The 24445-nt window shown below is 39.7% G+C and overlaps 1 protein-coding gene across 1 annotated transcript in view; it reads left to right on the forward strand.

Annotated features, from left to right (window-relative positions):
- DNAH6 (dynein, axonemal, heavy chain 6) overlaps nucleotides 1-24445 on the forward strand; it is a 154680-nt gene that overhangs the window by 78387 nt on the left and 51848 nt on the right. Inside the window, exons 40-50 of the mRNA XM_004691585.1 lie at nucleotides 1326-1457; nucleotides 3513-3684; nucleotides 5842-5988; nucleotides 6809-6882; nucleotides 8783-8937; nucleotides 13633-13864; nucleotides 17684-17836; nucleotides 19065-19205; nucleotides 20698-20940; nucleotides 22801-22968; nucleotides 23606-23841. Coding sequence (XP_004691642.1) covers nucleotides 1326-1457; nucleotides 3513-3684; nucleotides 5842-5988; nucleotides 6809-6882; nucleotides 8783-8937; nucleotides 13633-13864; nucleotides 17684-17836; nucleotides 19065-19205; nucleotides 20698-20940; nucleotides 22801-22968; nucleotides 23606-23841 — 1853 coding nt within the window. The remainder of the gene's footprint in view (nucleotides 1-1325; nucleotides 1458-3512; nucleotides 3685-5841; nucleotides 5989-6808; nucleotides 6883-8782; nucleotides 8938-13632; nucleotides 13865-17683; nucleotides 17837-19064; nucleotides 19206-20697; nucleotides 20941-22800; nucleotides 22969-23605; nucleotides 23842-24445) is intronic.

The raw sequence follows: 24445 nt of genomic DNA on the forward strand, positions 1-24445 counted from the left end.
TAACACAGACCGGGTGGTTGAGCAGAAATTTATTCTCTCACAGTTCTAAAGGCTAGAGGTTCAAGATCCAGATGTCAGCAGAATTGGTTTAGTCTGAAACCCTGCTTGCAGATGACTGTTATCTCCCTTTGCCTCCCCAGGCTCTCCCCTCTGGACCCACCAGTATCTAAATCTCATCTTCAGATAAGAAACGAGTCAGAGTGGAGTAAAGTCCACTCCAATGACCTCATTTGACTTGATCACCTCTTTAAAGATGCTATATCCAAAACTAGCCATATTCTGAGATACTGGGGATAGTACTTTAATTTAGGATTGGCCAAGGGAAGAGGAGAAGTACATAGTTCAGCCCATAACATGGCTTCGTTATATCTTATATGTAATTCAACTCATTCAGTCTATACTGAGTTCCTGCCATGCTTGACTCAAGAGATTGATGAACATGTGAGACTGTCCCCACCTCCCAGAGGGTACTGTCCCCTCTACTCCCAGAGAGTAGGTAGACATGCATTTATAATGCAGGATAATATGTGGAAAGAGAAAGGAGGGAATAAGGCTGGGTACTGGCTTGAGGATGAGCGATGTCTTTCCAGAGGAGGTGATATTGGAACAGGTTTTTGCAGGAAAGCATAACAAAGCAATAAAAGGTAGAATTTTGCACTGCAGTATCAGGGAATGTGAGACACCATGGCAAGAGATGCAGAAGTCAGCCCAGGAGGTCATGGTGCCAGGATGTGGAGCATGGATTTACCTCTAAGTGATGGTGGGCCTCTGAGAAAATGTTGTGGGAAGATCTCCTTGGTTACAGGAGAGGGTAGAAAGGCAAGACTAGAGGCAACTGCAACATTCTGTGTTGACCAATTGATGAAAATATGACCACAGGCTCCAGAAGCCTAACCTTGGATTTCCCAAGGACAGTGGCTCAAGTGTTCCTTGATTCAGTTTTCTGGTGACTTTCTAGAATGCAGTTACCACAAATAACAAGAATTGACTCCACCTAGTATTTGTTGACTCGATGTATTTTAAGACACACATTCTTGTTATTTGTTAAGATTAAATTTTTATGTAGATGTATTTGTACAATATAGATGAATTAGCTGAGGGACCTTGAGCAACTTACTTAATCATCCCAGGCTTTGTCATCTACAAAATGGAAGTAACAATAGTGATCCCCTGGGGTTATAGTGAAGATTAAAGTCAGATAATATGTTGGAAAACATAATAGTGTTGGCATATTAGTCTTAGAAAAATGGTGGTCTGGATCTTGACATTGATCAGGCAAGTCTCTTTGTTTGCTGGATGACCCAAGTGGATTTCTCACCACACAGGATGTAACAATTGTATCAGCGTGTGCACCTCCAGGAGGTGGCCGAAACCCTGTGACCCCCCGCTTTATCCGACACTTCAGCATGCTGTGCCTCCCCACGCCCTCAGAGCACAGTCTGAAACATATTTTTCAGGTGAGTATGGATTTAAACTTGTGCAAGAGATTAAAAAAAATTTTTTTGTTCCCAAACTCCCACAATGTAAACAGTCTGTTGTGTTTCTAGGGAGCCATCTGTCCCTTTCCTCAGCAGAAATCAGGTGAAAACAGGCATCTGGACAGTAGCTGATAGGCATTAGCATCACTGCCATCTGTGCTTGTAAGCTCACAGATAGTTTTAGGGAAACAGAAAGACTGTGAAAACACAACCCCACCTTGACTGAAGGTTATATCCCAGGCCTTGCCTCGTAATATTCTCTCAGCAGATCACATCCTGTTCCAGCCCCTGATTCTGTACTCTTGTCATACCTCACCACCAGGTCTGCCTGTCCACTTGCTTAGGGAACTCAAATTCATACACCTAACCCATCACCTGTGCTTCTACCACCACTCCAACAAAAATAACCACCCAGGCCTTCCCTGGTGGCACAGCAGGTTAAAGTGCAACACTATGAAGCTGTCTGTAGTCACTGCAACACGAGTTCAATGCCTGGTCAAGGTGGTGACCCACATAATGCAACTGGCCTCTCCTGTCTCACCCACTGCTCTCCTCAGCAGTGTATTTCAGTCTGCCTGTTCTGCTCCCCACTCTGTCTCTGGTGAATCCTCTCACACTCCACACCTCTGGCCTATACCCCAGTTGTTGTGTGCCTAAATTAAAAAAAAAAAAAAACCCATATTCCACCACCTATACAAACTTCCCTACGGGGTCACTTCTTCATCCTTTAAATGAGAAGAATACCCATACCTACCGTAAGTGCTGAACTGAAGTGTTCAATGAATGTAAGACATTTTGAATGGAATGAAGGGAGAAAATGAAGCAGCATGACTGGAGCCTGTCATCACCACCCAACAAAGACTTCTTAAAGAGGCTAGATGATGAGCTGAGTCCTGGAGCATGAGTGTTGACAAGTAGGGTCAGATCTTGGGAACAGAAGGTTCTTGAACAAGCATAGTCACTGAGGAAATAATAAAATAGGCATGTAGCCAGAATAAGACAAGTGGCTGGTTGGAGAAACTGATTTTACCAGTAGTCACCTATGGACCAGTGAGTGATGGAGGGATTGGTAAAGCTCTAATTAAAAAAAAAAAAAAAGGAATAGGGACTGGAATAGAGTGACATCAGGGAAAATAGAAAGCAAATACATTCAAGAATGTATTCAAGATCAATTGTGTTTTGTATTGTAATAACAATACAATGTTTCCCCTATGTTTTATTTAGTTCTATTTCTCCACAAAGTGAAACCATTGGATATTTTTCTTTTTCTTTTTCTTTCTGACTTATTTCACTGAGCATGATCCATTCTCTACTTATCGCAATACAAAACACAACACAACAAAACAAAAACAAATTGACAGTTATAAACCAGAGATATCCTACAGGGGAGGGGGAGGCAGAGGGATCTGATGGAGGGAGGGAGGAAAATGGGGGACTGTGGTATGACACATGGGCAAATTGGGGGGTAACCATTGTTTTAAAACAAACAATAATGTAAATAGACATATGAATTAATAAAATAAAAAGATTAATTGTGTGGGGCAGAAAATGGAACCTGTCCAACAAGACTCCTACTTTTCTGGTCTGAGTAGCAAGTGGGACCGTATGCTGAGGTGGGAAAGCTGAGGGGTGGGGAGTTCATAGTTGTAAGTACGTCACATTTTACATACATATGGAGATTAAAATAACAAAAAATCAGGGAGCATTTCAGTTCGTTTCAAAATGAGTCAGGCCCTCTAGAAAGACCCTCAAGCAGGGTTCAAAATTACCTCAGAGTCAGTTTATGGTACATTCGCTGGTCAGATATGAATACTGCTCAGGTCCCCAATCACAGAAGACAGGGGTAACCCATTCTTGAGAATATATTCTGAAATTAGTGAAAGAATTTTAGTGCTTGGGAATTCTTGATTTAGAATTCAGCTTTCTGGTTGTTATTAGGAGCCATCTAATAAAGGTATCATCAGATCTGGAGTATTTGATAAGTTTGGTGTAAAAATAAACCCTAACTTTCTCCTATGATGTTTCTGGTTCTAGGCCATCTTAAATGGCTTCCTGAGTGACTTCCCACCAGCCATAAAGAATACTGTGTCAAACATTGTAGAAGCTGCAGTTGAGATTTACAACAGAATGAGTATCGATCTTCTGCCAACACCTGCCAAGTCCCATTATGTCTTTAATTTGAGGGACTTGTCCAAATGTGTGCAAGGTAGTATGTGGAACCCTCATTCTCTGACCTGCACCCTCACTTCATTTCCATTCACTCTCAGACTTCTTCATCAAGATACACAGGTGTCTATGACTTGCCTGGAAATCCCACTACTTGTCCCTGTTCAACTCACCCTTGACCCCCACCCCAGACTCACTACCTCAGAGCTTCCCTCAGACCGCCAAGATCCCCTCCTATTTCTAGCTCCAACCAGATGACCCTGTCTTGTTATTTCACTAAAGAAAAAGAAATAATTGAGCCAGAACTGTCTCACCTTCCAGATCTCCCAGACATCCTGTAACTGCCTTCCCGCCTACTGAGCTGGCTCTGCCCCTAAAGCATGCTGATAACCCCTCCAGCACTGAACCCCATCCTCTCCTGCTCCTGTAATTCATACTTCTCTTTTGCATCATCATTGCTGCCTTTTATATTGGATTATTCCCAGTAACACAAAAATATAGCTTAAGTGCACACACTTTTCCTATTGTTTTTAGAAACACCCCTTACTGACACTGCACTAAACTGTTCTTTGACTCCCCATCTTGCTAAACCCACTGGTCAGTTCTGAGACTGTAGCTTAACCTCTCAGCAGTGTTTTACTTACTTGCCCCTCACTTTCTTTAGAGGACCTTCCCTCTCTGGTGCTCCAGGCTACATGCTGCCCTGGGCTCTCTTCTCCCTTACTGACTACTGCTCAGTCTCTTTTGATGGATGTTCCTCCTCTTTACCTCCAAATGTTAGGGTCCCCCAGGACTCTGTCTTCTGTCTTCCTTTTATTCTTTACTTACTCCCCAGGTAATCTCAGTTGGTTAAACGGTATTAAATGTCATCCATTCAGAGATGCTGCTTTGTCTACCACCAACTTCACACTCTGACCTAAGCATCTGATTTGTATAACCAATTCCTTTCTTAACCAATAGGACTTTAATTTTTGGTGTCTGAAACTGAATTCTTACTTTATCCCTCCTCCCCAGCCATGTGGGCCCATGGTTGCTCTGGCCCCAAACCTTGGGGTTGTACTTGATTGTTCTCATTCTTTGATGATTCCCATACAATTCATCAACAACCGTAATGGCATAACCTTAAAAAGAGATCCCAAATCTAACTGTATCCCACCACTCCATCCATACTACCAGTATAGCCCAAATGAGCATTATCCTTACCAGGATTTCTAACAGAGAGCCTTTCTCTCTTTGGTCTCCTACTTCCAAGTTATCCAGTTACACTACCTTTAACTCAACTCTTCCCTCATAAAACACAATACTGTCCCCCATTCAGACCCTTCTGAGGCTGCTTCCCAATCACCTGCGGTAGGACTGAGACTCTGCATGATTTGGATCCTGTGACCATCAATTAGAATAGGACTTTGTTCTTTAGAGTAGGCTCTCAATTGATCCTTGAACTTACTTCCTGGAGTTCAGACATTGGATAATGTAAGCATTTATTTATCATTCTTGCCCATTGCTTCCCTAGTCCTATTTTGATGAAATGAGGTGGGGTGAGATGAGGTGAGGTGAGGTGAGGTGAGGTGAGGTGAGGTGAGGTGAGTGGGATGGGGTGGGGTGAGGTGAGGTGTGAGGTAAGGTAAGATGAGATGAAATAAACACTGCTTATATATAGTGTGAAGTCTGGCCACTACACATATCCTCCTAATGAAACATAACAGGGCCCTTCCTGGTGGCACAGTGGGTTAAAGCACAGCACTAAGAAGCGAAAGCCACTTCAGCATAAGTTCGATCCCCACCCCAGAGGTGACCCACATGGCACCGCAGACCTCTCCTGACCCGCCCACTGCTCCCCTCAGCAGTGTACTTTGTCAATCTGCCTGTTCTGCTCCCCACTCTGTCTCCAGTGAATCCTCTCACCGCCCCTGCACCTCTGGCCGCTATACCCCAGTTCTGTATGAATAAATAAATAAATCTTAAAAAAAAAAAAAGAAACATAACAAAACAAGAAATAGCTTTATCATATAAAGTGTCTGTTTTACTTTCAAAGCCTGGGATCCCACATGTGTGTATGTTCTCTGGGAAAGCGCCTCATTTCTAGTAGTGTGGAGATTAAAGTGGGCTTAAAGATTTTCTGGTTAACAAAAGTAAGACTAGATATTACACTATCATGCATTTCCCTTTTTTCCCTTTACTTAAAAAAAAAAACCAGGTATCCTCCAGTGCAATCCAGGAACAATAAGAGAAGAAATGCAGATGTTCAGACTCTTTTGCCACGAATGTCAAAGAGTCTTCCACGATCGTTTGATTAATAATGAAGATAAGCAATACTTCTACACTATTTTGACAGAAATGGCCAGTAAATACCAATCTTTCTTAAATATTCTATGATATTAGTGAAAAAACAATTTGGTTTTTTATAAAGAAAAATTTTAAATGAGCATATATAGGATAAAGCAAAATGAATTTGTCTTTCATGAATAAAAGTTTTTTCTTCAATGACTCAAATATGTAAAAATAGATGTAAGAAGACCATGTGTCAAGCTCGATGGGAGGTCTTTAGGAGTTGAGAGTTACCCTGGCTAATTGCCAACAAAGAACCTCAGTCCCTTAAAATCTTGAATTTTACCAACAATCACAAGAGTTTGAAAGAGGACCCGACAGGAGCTTTCACTGCAGTCTGGTGAACCTCTCAGGTTCTTAGCTCAGATTGTGTGTGAGTTTCAACCAGATTGTATGTGAGTTCCTCATCCCTGGAACAACATTTATTGCCGGGAGACACTAAATGTGCATTGCTTTAAACTTCTTAAAAAGTTGTTCTGTTGAAATTCAGGCAAGGTGAATATTTTTAGCTCAGTATAGAATTTTAAATAGAGGAGGGGAAGCAAGGAAAACAGCATTTTGTCTTGATAAGAAGCAGTGTCATTTCCAAAGTACTCCTTTTGTATTAAATATATATTCATTATCTGTTTAATAAGGTTCTTAATATCAACATTCTTAAATCTAGGAGCTTATCAAACAAAGTAAAGTGGATAGTGTTAACATGACTTTCTCTCAGTTTTCATTTATACTAATTAGAACTTGTAAGTAAAGTCACGATGATATTATTCTGTTTACCTTATTAATATACTGCATCCATGCTTATCATTTTATTAAATTTTCATTTTGTTTTTGAATAGACAAACATTTTGGAATTGCAATTGGGATGGAATATTTTTTGACTAAGCCCATCATATTTGGAGATTTCATTAAGGTAAAAATATTTTATTGACCTGATTAATAGTAAATTTGCCTTTACTATTTTCTCATTTTTATTGCTATTCTTTTAGTGTGTGTGTGCGTGTGTGTGTGTGTAAAACATCATTGCTCTTTTCTGTCAACTATATTCTTCCTCTCAGGTGTAGTTCCCACCTCCAATTCACCCGTGCACCATGACCTTAGTCTTTATGCTCTTCCCTCTCCTGTTTTGCCCTCTCTGCCTCCACAACCCTTGCAGAATGTCTCTGATTTATAGTTGCCTACTAATTTTAGTATTTTTTGTTCTTGTTTATTCTATAAGAATTGTGCATGTATGAAAATTAAAGATCTAACAAGGGCTTGGCAAACTATGGCCTACAGGCCAAATCTTTCCACTGCTGGCTTCATAAATTAAAGTTCTCTAGGAACACAGTAATGACCACTTGAGTTCTGTACTATTTACAACATTACTTTGCATTACAAGGCAGAGTGAAGAAGTAGCACTAGAGACACTCTGACCTGCACACCCTGAAATACTTAATATCTGGCCCTTTAGTGAAAAAGTGACTCCGAATCTTAGTGCTACATTCATTTTGATAATATCTTTCATCAAAGAACTATCAGGTATTCCATTTGGAAGGAAATAGAGAAGTTTAATCTCCTATTTCAGGATTAGAGTCCCTCTTATTTTATTCTTTGTAGCTGTCCAGCCTTTGTTAGTTCACAGTGCTGCTCAGTTCAGGATAGCTCTAATTAGTAGCGAAGTTTTCCTTATAGTAAGCTCTTCAGCGTCTACACGGGAGCCCTAATTTTACTCTCTAGACCTACCTAGAATAAGTCTTCCATGGAACAACCCTACATATGTTGGCAGATACACATTGTTTTCAGTTGGCTCTTGTTTACGTACATTCCCAGTGTCTCCTGGAGGACAGGGGGCATGTCTCTTTTGTACACTCTAATTCCTCACTCCCTGCACAGAGCAATCAATGCTGTTTAAACAAGTGAGTGAGCTCGTCTTGTGTGTATGCTGTATACCTCATCATTCTGGTAACATCTAACAACAACAAAAAACTGTGTACATATATAGGTACATATGTGTGTGTAGGTATGTATAAAGAACTTTACTTGTATGAAGTATTTACATATTAAAATAAGTTCAACATTTGTTTTCAGGTGTTAGTTATATTTCCTGTGTTTCTAGTAATATTGTTATCAAATGAGAGACTAAAACAAAGAAAAGAGCATAGCTAGACTCTGCATGCTCTGCTTGTGTGTATTCAGTCTTGAAAGATTCCAAATTAAATGTGCTCAGGGTAGTTGTGCCAACAAAGAAAAAAACACCATCAGTCAGTGTAAATAGAATCCTAGTTCCCTATATCATATACCATTTCATTCTCAATAATTCATTTAGTCAGATTAGATGACTGCTATATGAAAGCTACACATCATTCTGGCCTGACTCTCTATAACCATAATAGTCTACTTTGCATCATTTCAACCATTTGGTTCTTCTGATGTCAACAGCCGAAGAATAAAAATTTGTAACCAAAGTAAGAGATAATGAGAAAAATTAAATACCTATTTTTGAGCTCCTATATGTATTTTATTGCTAAGATCATTACTTTTGCTTTATACCAATCAGCAGAAATTAAATGAAATGGATTTTCAGTTATTCTGAGTTTCTTTAGTACCATTTCCTTGGTATACAAATCCTTGCTAGCTAAAATACTTACCTGGCAGAGGAGATGCCATGATCACAAATCCTTGCTAACATATATAAAAACAAATGATTAAATAACAGAGATGAAATGTTTCCTTCCTAACATTATATGTGCTTTATATGTATATATACATGTTATTTATTTATATATCAAAATTTATTCAACCTAGTTCTTCTCCCATAAATCACTTTATAGTTTGGATCAGATAAGAGTGATCAGACTTATGAAGACTTGACTGATATGGGCAAAATTGCAAATGTTCTACAAGATTACCTTGATGACTATAATCTTACAAATCCTAAAGAAGTAAAGTTGGTGTTCTTCCAGGATGCTATAGAGCATGTGTCAAGGTACAGTGCTAAAAGGTGCCCCCAATAATGCTTTGATCTGATTTCTTTTGTATTAAAAGGTAGGGACTAGATTGTATAGAGATACAATGACTTATCAGCAAATATTAATATAAAAGTTATTTTTGATACCTTATACACACATATGGCATAAACATTCTGTGTTTCCAGGGGTCAATATGTTCACTAAATATTAATAGTTTTGCTTAGTTTAAATGTCCCTTTTTGTTACAAAAAAAAAAGGGTGTAAGATGGCTTAAGAGATACATGCACAGTGTAACAAAGCTGATTCCATGGATGTCTAAGGGAGAGAGGATTCAAGATTATAACACAAGTTAAATCCAGGGAATGTAGATTCCACCTATTTATAGGTCTGACTCTTTTTCATTCTAAGTATCCCTTTGAGGTGCACCCCCGACATATAGACATCCAGCCTGAATATCTGCAGTCCTTTTGCAGCAGCTGAGTCCTGAAGGACAATTTTATTGTTTTTCCTTTTTAATTTTTTCTTTTTTTTACTTTATATATATGTATTTTTATATTGTTCTTCATTTTGTACATTTTTTCATCTCAATTGTATTCCCCTTGGACTTCCCACCACCACTTCACCAACAATTTTAAATGTCAAAATGGCCCTTGAGAATAAGTCACCATAACATTCAATAACTTCATCTACTACAATCTCTGTGGTTCCCAGTGGTTATTTCTTGGGGTCTCTCATGTAGCTGTAGTCAAGACTGCCCCTTGGATACCTGATGCACTTCTGCCCAGGTGGATTCCACATCTGTCTCCCACATGGCAATATCAGACTGTTCAGGCTTCTTAGCATGGTTGCAAAGGAGTCCAAAGGTCATGTAGAAGCCAAGTGGCCTTCTACCCGTTAGCCTTGGAAGTCACAAAACATCACTCTACCGTACTCTGTTAGTCAAATGAGGCACATAGGTCCATCCAGGTTCACAGAAAGGATCCAGACTCTTCTGATAGGATGAAAGAACAAGTGAGCCAAAAATATCATAGCCTCTCTCTGGAACAGAGAAGTAGGTGAATTGTACCATGTCCTCTGACTAGTGAGTGGCAGGCCCAGTATCACCTGCTTTGACTCTAACTCTGCTGCAGGTGCTTCCACCCAAAACAGATTCACTCTTAACAACCCTCCATATTTTTGAAAACTGTTCCCAGGATCCTCTTGGCCTTATCTTCCCCAGGAATAGTGATCCTAACACTTTTGCTACTACCTAATAGAGATTATTTCCACTTTCTAGTTTTTTGGTTTTTCTAGAGCACTTACTAGTTTTCTGTGCCCCACTTAAAATGTCATACCCAGATTTGATATGGTATTCTCTGACGGGGTCAGGTCACTTCTTAGTAGCCTGCTTTGAGCTAATACTACACTTCTCCACCTCTCCCCCTTATACAGTTTATTTCTCCCCCTGCATCCCCACTCCTAACGTCTCTGCCCAAGGACCATTCTGATGGATTCTAAATGAGGGTTTTGCCCTGTAGGACTATTCAGGCTACAGTGGACTTTAAAAATAACTATGTCGGGCCCGCCCTAATGGTGCAACAGGTTAAAGCACCACATTATGAAGCTATCCCCAGCCTCTGCAGCTCGAGTTTGATCCTGGCCAGGGAGCTGACCCACATTGTGTGGCAAACCTCTCCTGACCCACCCTCTACTCCCCTCAGCAGTGTACTTTGTCAGTCTACCTACCTTGCTCCCCACTCTGTCTCTAGTAAATCCTCTCACCTCCCCTGTATCTCTGGCCTGTACCCCAGAGATGCATAAATAATAAATCTTTTTAAAAAATAATAACTATGTCAAAGGCATAACAGACAAAGGGAGATTAGATAAACTATCTGAAAAGTCAGGAACTGAACAGGAATTAACCCAAATCTAGGTAAGAATTCTCATCCAAGCAGCTGTATACTTCACTATATAAACTCCTAGTGCATTCCTGGTGTACCTAATTGCAATATTCTGTGGAATAAGCAGTGCAAATGCACATGAGAGCATTCCCGTGGCCCGTTACCATAGCAAGATTTTAATGCTTTTGTTGATTTTCCTTGTCAAGCATATTGAGAATTTGAACTGGTCAAGACAGGAAAGAGTAGAAAAGGATTTTTTTTCCTACATACCAGAAGCAAATCCAGTCTCACTTTCCCTATAGCTTCATTATTAATTAACTCCAAGTGTTTGTGTTTATCACAGCTAAAATGTTAGACAATAGGTTGCTGAGATACCATTTGCTTCCCATCTGTCCCCCTGCCAATGAACCCACATGCTAACTCTTGACAACTCATATTCCCATAGCTCAGACAGACCCTAAACCTATAAAGAAGAAAAAAAAAAAAAGGTAGTAGTCCAGTGTGAGACACTTCCTGGAGAAGAGACCATCTGACAGACAAAGTCAGCTTAATTGTATTTATAATCTTTCTTACTTTTGTGCGAGAACTCCCAAGCTACTCATAGTTTGTTTAAAGTATTACAAGGGGAAATGAAAACTCACTTATAGAATGGAAGAGATTTGATTTTCAGATACACAAAGGACTGTCAGGTGAATAACAATGTAGACATATTCTCTTTTTTTCTGAAGAGGAACAGTTGTTAGGAATTAGAAGAGACAAATCTCTGCTTGTTTTATGTGAGAGCTTTCAAACACCTGCTGTTTAGCAAATGAAAGAGCTTCGTTATGAACATGAGTTATGGAGTGATCACTAAATATTCAGTAATTTAGCAACTTCTCCATTTTTGTTTGTTGGGGACTTTATTTACATGTATATACTACACAAGAAAAGTGGATAAAAGTGGTATATTTTCTTTTTACTTCAGAGCTTCTGTTTTTTTAAAGGGCAATTTGTACTAAGAACTTCTAACTCTTCCATGCCAAAAGTTGTCACTACATTGCAGGGAGGATAGAACAGATCTCTGTGAAAATGTAAACACCAATTATTTGCCTACTACAGACAAGTATTTCACAAGATCCTGAATAAGGACCTTGGGATATATGCTTGTTCTGGAGAGAATTTTTCCATTAAGTCTTTGTGAACAACCTGTTCTCTGCTCACACTACACAGTTCCTATCCCCTGCCCCCAAAGGTGCTGTGTATGGGAATTCTTTAATCAAAGTTCTTTAGTTCACAGCTTCTAAGGTCCGTAGAAGTTGATTACTTCACTGGAGATGATTGGTAACAATGCTGAATTTCAAAGATATTTAATGGATGTGTTTGTCTCCTTTTTTCTATAAATATAGCTTCATTTATAAAAAGTCCTATTAGCAAGCTCTTTGTAATGACAAAAGTGTTGTATAAGGAAGGCATCTTTACATTTATTGCAACACAGTAACACATCTACTTTGTTTTCTCTAAAAAATACTGATTTGATTTCTAATTACATTCTACCCATTCATTACAGAAAATTTAGAAAAAACTATTGATACTTTGAATTATGAATTTTGAGGAATTGCTTAAAATACAATTTTTAGTCATACTTTTCTATATATCTTCAAGGAATCTTCTGGGGAAAGAATTTATAGAGGTTTTACTCTCTGAGCAATAACATGATTGTCTCCCCCCTCGAACCATTGTCTTATAGATTGTCATCTTGTAAAATAGGGTCTGAGGCCAGCCAAAAATTCTTTGTTCCTTTGGAAATAATCTCTCTGCCTTTTGGATGCTCCCATATCTTTCATTTGTGTCTAAAATGTAGACTTTTGTTTTATATATGTTACATGCAGACACATACATTTTATTTTATATTTGTACCTCTCCTGGAAAATACTTAGTGTTTTGTGCCTCTTCTTTGACTTTCTTTCCTGACCCTCAGTGACTACCTCAGCTCTGTGGGCTCAGCTCTTTTGGTTTCTCCTATTATTTTCGTTTCCATTGCATCTGTTCTATCTCCTTTCATCTCTCCTTCTGTAGTTCCTGTTATTGGTGTCTGCGTTCCCATTTGTTTTTCCTAAATTTACCCTCTTTTCTGTCCTTTTCTTTTTCTATTGTCATTTGTGATATCATTGTCTTTTTTTCATAGGTTCAGAGCAAATGCCTCAAGTTTGTCTTTTACTTCCATCATGAGACATAAGGCTCATTTTTCTCTGAGGTTTTCAACTTTGTAATCAGATTTTCCATCTTCAGTTTTTCCTGAACTTGGATTTTTTGGGCCTCTTTCTGAATATTCACTCTTGTATTATGATTTTAGTCCTTTTAAAATCTTTCTTGTTAATATGAATCAGAAATTTATTAAAATTTTGTCAATAGCTTATAGAAAATTCATTTCAGCTACTCCCTGTGACCTCTTTCTGAACTGCAGTGTTGTTTCTGAGGTCCCATGATTTATCTGCCTGCTCATTTTTATAAATGGAGACCTGGATTTGACAGCCTAACTAACAGCATATATATGGAGAAGACTCAAACACCCAAGTTTCCTGACAAAATCCTCCACAGTGTGAGAGGAAGAAAGAGATTTTACTTTCCTCTAACTTTGCACAAGCAAGACGAATAGACTACAGGAAATAGTGGAGAGATGACTCTAAATCCAGCAGTAATTTTCTCACAATTGTGACCCTCAGACAGCCTGCTTTTCCTGTGGCCTTTGGCTGAGGGCTGACACTGCACTGCATCAGTCTCCCACCCTGGTGTGGGCCCTCTGAATCAGAGCCATGTCTGCACACTTGAAATAAGTCTCTCTGCTCCCTGTAGGATTGCCCGCATGATTCGTCAGGAAAGAGGCAATGCTTTGCTTGTCGGAGTAGGAGGTACAGGAAAGCAATCTCTTACAAGACTTGCAGCTCACATATGTGGCTACAAATGTTTGCAGATTGAACTGAGCCGAGGCTATAATTATGACAGTTTTCATGAAGACCTGAGGAAGTTGTACAAACTGGCTGGTATAGAGGACAAGAGTATGGTTTTCCTCTTCACGGACACCCAGGTACATGTTTAAATAGCCAAAGAGTAAGAACATGAAAAGCACGAGTGTTATGACCAGGAATGTGCTTTGAATAGTTTGCAGGTAGCTCAGGGAACTATTCCTTCTGACAATATGTCTTTTGAACCTGGTAAAGGACTTCTATGGTATGTTTTAATTTGTTTTACCAACATATTATTTCTGTCTAAATTCTAAGCAACTAAAGGGGCAAGATAGGTTTTTAACTCTTCTTTGAGGAAAAGACCATGGGTAGAAGGTAATAAACTATTTCTATTGGAGTAAATTTAAGAAAATAATTCCTTAAGTGGGATCATTTAGGGAAACATGCTTTACTAAAGAAAAGGGAAAAGTAGCAATTGTGTTTTAGGGTCAAATTAACTTTTAAAAATTAAAATAGGATTAAGTCTATGTTTACAACAACCAATTTAACCAATCTTAAATTTGTTCTATGGTAGAAAATGTACTACATTCACTACATTTGGTTACCTTAACTTTAGGGAAAATAAAACCTTAATAGAATTTAGCAAAGGAATAAAAAGGGGTAATGCATAAATATTTTGAACTTCATTTTATTACAACACTGTCTATAAATGTCTCAAAATAGGGGTGCACTTTTATCTAGTTCTTTTTTTTAAAGATTCATCTATTTATGCATTTAGATCTGGGGTACAGGCCAGAGATACAGGGAGGTGAGAGGCTTTATCAGAGACAGAATGCGGAGGAGAGCAGGCAGATCAACGAAGTGCACTGCTGAGGGGAGCAGCGGGCAGGTCAGGAGAGGTCTGCCGCGCCATGTGGGTCAGCTCCCGAGAAGCCGCAGACTGAAGTCGCACTACAGCCGCTGTGGCTAGTTTGCAGCGCTGGGTCCAGCTTGCAGTGCTGCGTCTTAACTCTTTGCACCACCAGGGCCTCTAGCTCTTTTTTGTTGAAGTAAAAATGGTTAATAACATTATATAGATTTCAAGTGTACAACCTTTGAGATCAACATCTGTATATATTGTGTTATAATCACCACCAATATCTACCATCATGCAAATGACCCCCTGTAACTGGTTTTCCCAACTTCTTCCCCCTTAAGTCTGGCAACCATGTTTGATTCTTATCAAGGTCAAGCTTGTCTAAACCTCAAAGACATTATTTTGCTTTGTCTTGTTTGTTCATTTGTTGTTATCTACCATATCTCAGTGAGATCATATGGCTTGTCTTTCTCCATCCAACTTTTTTCACTTTGCATAACACCATGTAAGTCCATTCATGTTGCTGCAAATGGCATGATTTTACCTCTTTTTTTTTTTTATAGCTCAGCAGTTTTCACAGTAGGAAAAACAGTTTTATTATGTGTGACAAATAGTGAGTTTATATCTGATGTAAATAGATTTACAAATGAAAAAAGATCCCTAGATATTCTTCAACAGTGCCTAACTGGTCTTTGACTGCTAGGCCTAGAGACATGACTGAAACTATGATAGATTCTGCATTCACTGCCGACCTGCTACATGTGTGCTAAAGTCTGAATAAGTGAATGAACTTGCTGCCATCAAATATCCCTGGACTGCTACCATTAGATCTGGGGTCATGGCATGCCCCACTCATTGGTAAAACTCTTTCCTTACCAGAGTCAGTCCATAAAGTCTTGAAGGGGTCATAAAAAAATCAAGAAAACATGGGCCCTCCCTGGTGGCGCAGCGGGTTAAAGCACTCCACTGAGAAGCTTAAGCCACTTCCACATGAGTTCGATTCCTGCCTGCCCCAGAGGAGTCCACATGGCAAGGCAGACCTCTCCTGACCCGCCCGCTGCTCCCCTCAGCAGTGTACTTCGTCGATCTACCTGTTCTCCCCACTCTGTCTCTGGTGAATCCTCTCACCCTCCGCATCTCTGGCCTGTACCCCAGTTCTATATGAATAAATAAATCTTTAAAAAAAAATCAAGAAAATATGACCCCACCAATGGGAGACAGTAAACCTCCCGTAACTGCCTCCATAAACATGGAGATCCAAAAATTACTCCACAAAAATTTCAAAATAATTTTTCAAAAGATGCACAGCATGTTGGTACCATAGCTTACCTGTTTAAAGCACTGGCCTAGCAAAGATGCTCAGAGAACTATCAAAAAACACAAATGAATAATATGATATCAGGAAAATAATAAAAGAACAAAATAATGAAGAAATATTACCAAGATATACTTGGTTGCCTTCACAAAATAACTAGTAAGTGTTCATGAACAAGACACCACTGAGAAAATCCTAGAACGCAGGCTGAAGCTCTCCCCCCACCACCCCCCCATAAGGGTAAATGGCAGCTACATGCTGGTCACATTGCCCTACCCCAGGCTGCAGCAATACCACACTGCAAGTTCTTCCCCGAGCTTACATTTCCTCCAGTTACATTTCCTCCAGTGGGAGGGTGAACTTTCAGCTCCCCCCACATTGTGTGTCACTTCCTGGGAGTCCCATTCTGATCTCACATCACAGGCATCATGGGGTAATCTGCTAAGCTTGATCCACCAGATATCTGATTGTGATGGACAAGGTGGAAGGAGGTGCAACAAGTCACACTTATATCTTAGCACTGCAGGTTCCTACCTGCAGCACCCAAATAATAACCCCAGGCCCAAGGTGGTAGCATTGTCTATCAAAGAAATTCAGTGGGGTATGTGTCTGCCTGATTCAAGGTCCCCGTGAAACAAGCAAAAGAACCATAGAACAATTCATAAAATGTTAATTGTAAGCCTTCCCCTACCAATAATTATTTAGACACAAGTGAATTAAATAAACACATAGACTGGCTCCAATAAACACATAGACTAGCTAAGCAGATTTACTAAATAGACTTTTTTTAATGAATGATGTGCTGCTATAAAAGCCTTGATTTTAGCCTTACTGATACACAAAGGGGGGGACCCTTCCTGGTGACACAGCTGGTTAAAGCACAGCACTAAGAAGCTAAAGCCACTTCCCCGTGAGTTCACTCCCCCTCCCCTTCCTCAGAGGTGACCACATGGCATGCCAGACCTCTCCTGACCTGCCCTCTGCTCCCCTCAGCAGTGTACTTCGTCAATCTGCCTGTTCTGCTCCCCACTCTGTCTCTGGTGAATCCTCTCATCACCCCTGCACCTCTGGCCTGTACCCCCATTCTGTATGCATAAATAAATAAATCATTTTAAAAAAAAAAGTATGTTGAGACTAATGAAAATGGTAATAAACATCAAAAAACTTAGGAGAAGCAAAAAAGCAGGTGTAAGAATTTCACAATGATGAATGCATACTAAGAAAGAGAAAGGGGGCAGGTCCAAAGTGGCAAAGTAGGGAGAACTCACGCTCAACCCTCCCGTGGACAAACAAATCTACAACTTAATATGGATTCAAGTACTAAGGTTCTATTTTTTTTTTTTAAGATTATCTTCTCTTAAAAATAAAATTAGTTAGGGCCCTCCCTGGTGGCGCAGCGGGTTAAAGCATAGCACTAAGAAGCTAAAGCCACTTCCACATGAGTTCCATTCCCACCTGCCCCGGAGGAAATCCACATGGCGCGCCAGACCGCTCCTGACCCGCCCGCTGCTCCCCTCAGCAGTGTACTTCGTAGATCTGCCTTTTCTGCTCCCTGCTCTGTCTCTGGTGAGTCCTCTCACCCTCCACATCTCTGTCCTGTACCCCAATTCTGTATGAATAAATAAAATCTTTAAAAAAAATAAAATAAAATTAGTTAAATGTAAATTTTAAAATAATTATTTGCTTTACAATTTACAGCCAATAAATGTAAAATGATTGAGTGATAGAGATCACTTTGCCTTTTTTTTTTAATTTTGCTTTCTTCTATAGATTGTAGTGGAAGAATTCCTAGAAGATATAAATAACATCCTGAACTCAGGCGAAGTGCCTAATTTATTTGAAAAGGATGAACTGGAGCAGGTCTTAGCAGCAACCAGGCCAAGAGCAAAAGAAGCGGGAATTTCCGAGGGGAATAGAGATGAGGTAGGACATGTCAGGATGATAACATAACTTTGTTAAATTAAAAAAAAAAAGAAAGAAAAAAAGCTGTTGTGTTTTTTTTAATGGTCCTAAGATCCACTTAAAGAGTTCATAGATAGAACTTTTTAAAAATATAATTGTTTTCCTTTATAATGCTATGTGTTTTATTTCTTACATTTAAAGTATTGTTTCAGCTTCAAAAGAAATCCACGGAAAGTAGAAAACAATATCCTGTTACCTATGGCGATCATAGATGTGCTTAAACCAACATCTTCTCTTATCCTCCTTTGAAAACAATTGTAGTCACTCTCCTGTGGTGCCCTGTCTAAGGAGTTCAGTACCTGTGGCACCACTAAAACAGAAACATAACCTACATGTGCAGACAGACACACACACATAGACAGACACACACACACGTACACAGACAGTTGCTTCTGTCCACTTTATTTTTCCAGCACTGTGCTAGATTACATATGAAGTTATTTTTTCTACCCAATCCTTTCCCTTCTTTCTGCAACTTATTTAATTTTTTTGGCCATTTGTACTGGTATAATCTATGAAAATTTCCTCTACATTTATTCAGGACTTATAGGGAAGACAGCAGGGTCTGTTTCAGCTAGTGTAAACAGACATGCATTTATTGGAAGGCCGTTAGAAAGTCCAAAAAAAAAGGAATCCCAGGATGTTTCCCTTGAACAATATAAATTGCACATGTAGAAGTCACTGGTCAAAGTTCATCCTGCTGAACCAGGAAGCCATTAAACTAGTCAACACGCTGCTTTAGCCCAGCTCCAAAACCATGAGTCCCCCCAACCACGTCAGGAAGCAACTGGATAAGAAACCATATCTGACGACTGTAGTTCCAGATCCAAGCCACTTCTGCCAGATTCCACAACTCAAATCTGATGTCCCTTCATCCTGTCTCCCAGTGTTTTACTCCAAAGCAAAACCTTGTATGGGTATGAGTCTCTGCTTTGTTCAGAGGTTCTTTTAAATACACTGCTGAGGAGAACCCATATCACATCCACAACCCTAATCACAATGGAGTCTGTTTTTAATCTTTCCAGACTGAAAAAAAAAAAAAAGAAAAGGGCTGGAATGGATGTTGAACAAAACAATTCGCACATGGTAGTATTCATTTGTAGATGTTGATAGGCTCTAGTGCATTAGCCAAGCCTACTTTAACCATTATTTCTTTTTCCTTTTAAATTGAAAAATATCTTTTTATCAGGTGTTTCAATACTTTATCAGTAGAGTTCGTCAGAAGCTGCACATTGTTCTCTGCATGAGCCCAGTTGGGGAGGCTTTTCGATCCCGATGCCGGATGTTTCCATCCCTGGTGAACTGCTGTACCATTGATTGGTTTGTTCAGGTTGGTGAATCCTCGGCTATCTGTGTGGGAAGTTGGACTTGCTTGACTTTAAAGGTTTGACACATGCATTAACTTTAAAGCCCTCTAGGAATTCACGCATATACAAGGTATTACAATTATATTCATTGAACAAAGTCAAAACCAAACTGTAAGAGAAGAATATTAAATTTAGCAATGTGGAAGTTATTGCTAATATTGACATAGCTTCAGTGGATGATAAGGAAGAACGTTCAAGAGAGAAGCAGGGAGAGGAATCAAAAAGAATGAATATGGACAACTATTTCAGAGCTTTGCCTCAAAAGAACACTGAGCTAGAGAGTTATGTGACATCAAGAGAGCAGTATTTTTAAGTGAGAACAAATAATGTATGTGCTGATGGAAATGATCTAGAAAAGAGATGTTTTGATGGTGCAACAGCAGATGTGGGCGTTATTGAACCAATATCATTGAGTAAGCAGGAAGGGATGTGATGAATTATGACTGACAAGGTCGACCTGGGCAGGGAGCATGCCCAACTGACCCCAGAGTAACAGGAGGGGATGCAGAGTATATGAACACAAAGGCAGAGTGGAGGGAGATGTGGGGTGAGAGTTCATTGAATTCTTTTTTCCTTGCTTTTATTTTTTTTTAAAGATTTATTTATTTATTCATACAGAACTGGGGTACAGGCGCAGAAATGCGGAGGGTGAGAGGATTCACCAGAGACAGAGTGGGGTGCAGAACAGGCAGATCGACAAAGTACACTGCTGAGGGGAGCAGTGGGCGGGTCAGGAGAGATCTGCCGCGCCATGTGGATCTCCTCCGGGGCAGGTGGGGATCGAACTCATTGTGGAAGTGGCTTAAGCTTCTCAGTGCAGTGCTTTAACCCGCTGCGCCACCGGGGAGGGCCCTCCTTGCTTTTATTTTTTAGGGATGTGGGAAGCAAGATCAGCAGCTGAGAATGAAGAGGCCAGGGGAAGTTTGAGCTGTATGAGGAAATAGTGTAGAGTTTGAAATGCTCACTAGAAGAGTACAGAAGGAAAGTGTTAGGAAATAGAGAAGCATTTTGGACCGCACTAAGGACCTACTGAACCTACTGCTCATAGATTTAAAGTGAGACCAGTCTGCAGGGTTGCATGTTTTTCTCCAGCTATGCTCAGCAGCACAGTGGCAGGTGTAAGAGTTGCATTTGACTAAGGTTCAGGTGAGCTCAGATAATAAGAGAAATAAGGGAAGAGCAAAAAGGTGAAGTGAAGAAGACAGTGATTACAATAATGAAGCTGAAGTCCAACCTGCATAATAAACAGTTGAGGACATAAGTTTCTTGAAACATATGTGACTTTATTCATTGAATTCTTTTAGAGACACCCTATCATTTATTCATTCAATCAAATATTTATTTTATTCAGAAATCAAAGCAAGGATGTTTCAGAGAAGCACATTCTTTCTTAATTGTTCAATTGTATGTTATGGAAGTGATAACAGAAGTTCCAAATTATGTCTTCACTTACAGTGGCCCAAAGAAGCACTTCTTTCTGTATCAAAGACATTTTTCTCAAATGTTGACATTGAAAATGAAGAGCTGAAGGAAAAGCTTTCCCAGATGTGTGTGAACGTGCACTTAAGTGTTTCCACCATGGCAGAACGCTACTACACAGAGCTCCGGAGACGTTACTACACGACACCCACCTCCTACTTGGAACTCATCAATCTCTACCTATACATGCTGAGTGAAAAGAAGAAGCAGTTGGTTTCAGTAAGTGTAATATTAACAATTTTTAAATTTTTTGCTTGAACTCAAAACTTTCGTCAGAACGAGTGGCAGATCTGTGCATCATCTTACCTAGTGGAGGGAGCATTCTCCATCCTGACATAGTCTCTTGACAGCCTACAACAGGGGAAAAACTATACTGCCACATACTCTCAGCTCCCCTTCCTTGAATTGTCTTCTGTCAATTATATAAGTGTCATTGACTATTAGGATGATGTGGACATTCCAATGGTGTCAAAGCTAAACAGTCTCTCTGCAGAAGGAATACTTTTTGGTAAACAATCAAGATAGGGTTTTCATAGTCTACCAAGTGTCCATCATTCCCATAAAGAAGAAGGACTTCTGTGTCAGACACGCTATGTACAATTTTTTCTTTCCAGCACAACCTTGAGCACATTTTGTAATATTGTCAAACCTTAGTAGAAAATAAAGCTTAAAAATATCTGTGTCTGTATCTGGGCCCTCCCTGGTGGCACATTGGGTTAAAACACAGCACTAAGAAGCTAAAGCCACTTCAGCATGAGTTCGATCCCTGCCTGTCCCAGAGGTGAACCACATGGTGCAGCAGACCTCTCCTGACATACCCGCTGCTCCCCTCAGCAGTGTACTTCATCAGTCAGCCTATTCTACTCCCTACTCTGTCTCTGATGAAGGCTCTCACCACCCCTGCACCTCTGGCCTGTACCCCGGTTCTGCATACATGCATAAATAAAAATAAATCTTAAAAAAAATCTATATTAACAGCTTGGATTTTTGTGGGATTTAAGTAAACTACTGATTGAGAAATGATTGAAATATGATCCGAATCATATGCGGTTCTAAGGATGCAGCCATCACTACTACCACCATCATCAACATAATTGTTATCATTATCAGGCCTAAATATGGCCTAAATTTTCCTACATTTTTAAAACAATGAAAATGGAAGCATTTTCCATTTAGATATTTTAAATATTTTTCAGAAGATTTTTGCCTGGTAAATGCATGCCCTATAAAATAACTTGAACAAATAATATTGAAATCTTCCAATTTGAATCAAGTTTTCTACTTCATCTTTAAAATCAGGTATCTCCTCTCCCAGACCTTCCCCTTTGATTCTAGGCAAGTTTCCTACTTCCCCTTTGATTCTAGGCAAGTTTCCTACCACTGAGAAGTAGGGTTTGGACCTAAAAAGCAGAGCAAAGTATCCAGGGCTTTGCCTCCCAAGAGATACCCAGTCCTGCTTATCCCTCTTGAAGAAACAAGCTCCCATTGTTGTGGGCTCCAGGAATTCCTAAATGAATCTATCCTTCACTCACTCAGCATTAATGATGATGAACCTGGGAATAAAAATAATACACCATGAGTCCTTAGTGAGTCCACAGTCCAGTGACTCAGAACCCACCATGGTGAATGACATGGCCATTTTCTAGAGTTCTGTTATCTGAAAATTTCTATAATTCACAATTTTTTAAAAGATTTATTTATTTATGCATATAGAGCTGGGGTAGAGGCCAGAGGCACAGGGGTAGTGAGAGGATTCACCAGAGACAGAGTGGGGAGTCGAACAGGTCGACTGATGAAGTACACTGCTGAGGGGAGCAGCAGGTGGGTCAGGAAAGGTCTGCTATGCCATGTGGGTCATCTCCAGGGCAGGGATGGAATTCATGCTGAAGTGGCTTTAGCTTCTTAGTACTGTGCTTTAACCCACTGTGCCACCAGGGAGGGCCCCTGTAATTCACAATTTTAAGTGCTATCAACTAATTTGCTTAATTCTGTAGATGAGAACATCAAATTCATAAGGAAAAGATAATAGTCTTTTGGTTTATAATACTCACAATAACCGGTATTTTCATTGTCATCTAGGCACGTGACCGGGTGAAAAATGGTCTCACCAAACTGTTAGAAACAAATGAACTAGTAGATAAAATGAAATTAGATCTTTCAGCTTTAGAACCTGTGCTTTTAGAAAAATCACAAGATGTTGAAGCCCTGATGGACAAATTGGCAGTGGATCAAGAAAATGCTGATCAGGTATGCTGCATTACCTGACAATGTGGGTGAGATGGCTTTGGTCACCAACTAATCACTTATGTACAATGACGTATGTTTTAGTTTGTATATCAATCATTATAGGTAAATTATAGCAATGCTTTGATGTTGTCAAATGCCCTGCAATAAATATCATTCTCTCCTTGAAAATAAATGAATCCTTGAGTGGGACTGAGAATTGTGAAAGAAAAAAGTAGCACATACAAATACATAACTATTCTAATAAGGAACTTTTTTATTGTTTAATATATTCATTACATCACCCTTCATTTTTGTACAATGTGTGACACCCTGTGAAACCCCCACCACCAACTCACCTGTGCACCATCACCGTAGTCTCTTGTGCTCTTCCCATCCCTGTCCTGGTCCTTCTCCCTCCCCCTCCCCTACAAAATGTCTCTAACTTATAGAAACTGTTTGTTCAAATAACTTTGACTCTATTATTCTGTGAAAAAGGCACCAGATGGACAAAAGAGAGCACACTGCATACTGTAACTAGTCATCTTTCATCATTAGTCTAATCCAAGGGAAAAATTTGAACTCACTGCTGTTGGCTCTGTTTTTCAACACTCAATTTCAAATGTTGAGGCCACTTAAGCAGTCATGTTTTCATGGTTAGGTGCGTAACATTGTGCAAGAAGATGAAGCAACAGCAAAAGTGAAAGCTGAAGAAACCCAAGCAATAGCTGATGATGCTCAGAGAGATCTTGACGAAGCCCTGCCTGCACTCGAAGCTGCCAATAAAGCACTGGACTCCTTAGATAAAGCAGATATATCTGAAATCAGAGTTTTTACAAAGCCCCCAGATTTGGTGATGACTGTTATGGAAGCAATTTCCATTCTCCTGAATGCCAAGTGAGTCATTAACGATCGTGTATTAGCAAAACAACTTATTCCTGTCTTTTCTCCATTTCCATTATTTGTTTTCATTTTCTTCTCCCCCCTCTCATTGATTCAGTCATTCATTCAACAAACTGGTTCAATTAACTTTTTCTTAAGGATTTATATCACTTTACTCTAGGAATGACATAAGAGGTAAAAGATATAAGAGGAATACCAAGTAAGTGAAAAGAATAAATGTTCATTAGATAAATTAACTGTCTTCACTTCAGCAAACAGTATAAATATGTCAATGCAACACACTTAGTGGGTTCTAAAATGTGAATTTTCAGAACAGGCTTTTTTTTTTTTTAAGATTTATTTATGCATCCAGAACTGGGGTACAGGCCGGAGACTCAGGGGTGGCGAAAGACTTCACCAGAGACAGAGTGGGGAGCAGAACAGGCAGATCGACGAAGTACACTGCTGAGGGGAGCAGCGTCAGGAGAGGTCTGCCACACCATGTGGTCACCTCCCAGGCAGGCAAGAATGGAACTCATGCGGAAGTGGTTTCAGCTTCTTAGTGCAGTGCTTTAACCCGCTGCGCCACCAGGGAGGGCCAACCTACTATATATATATA

The sequence above is a fragment of the Condylura cristata genome, unplaced genomic scaffold, assembly GCF_000260355.1.
Source record: "Condylura cristata isolate star-nosed mole 26May11 unplaced genomic scaffold, ConCri1.0 scaffold00031, whole genome shotgun sequence".
Classification (NCBI taxonomy): Eukaryota; Metazoa; Chordata; class Mammalia; order Eulipotyphla; family Talpidae; genus Condylura; species Condylura cristata.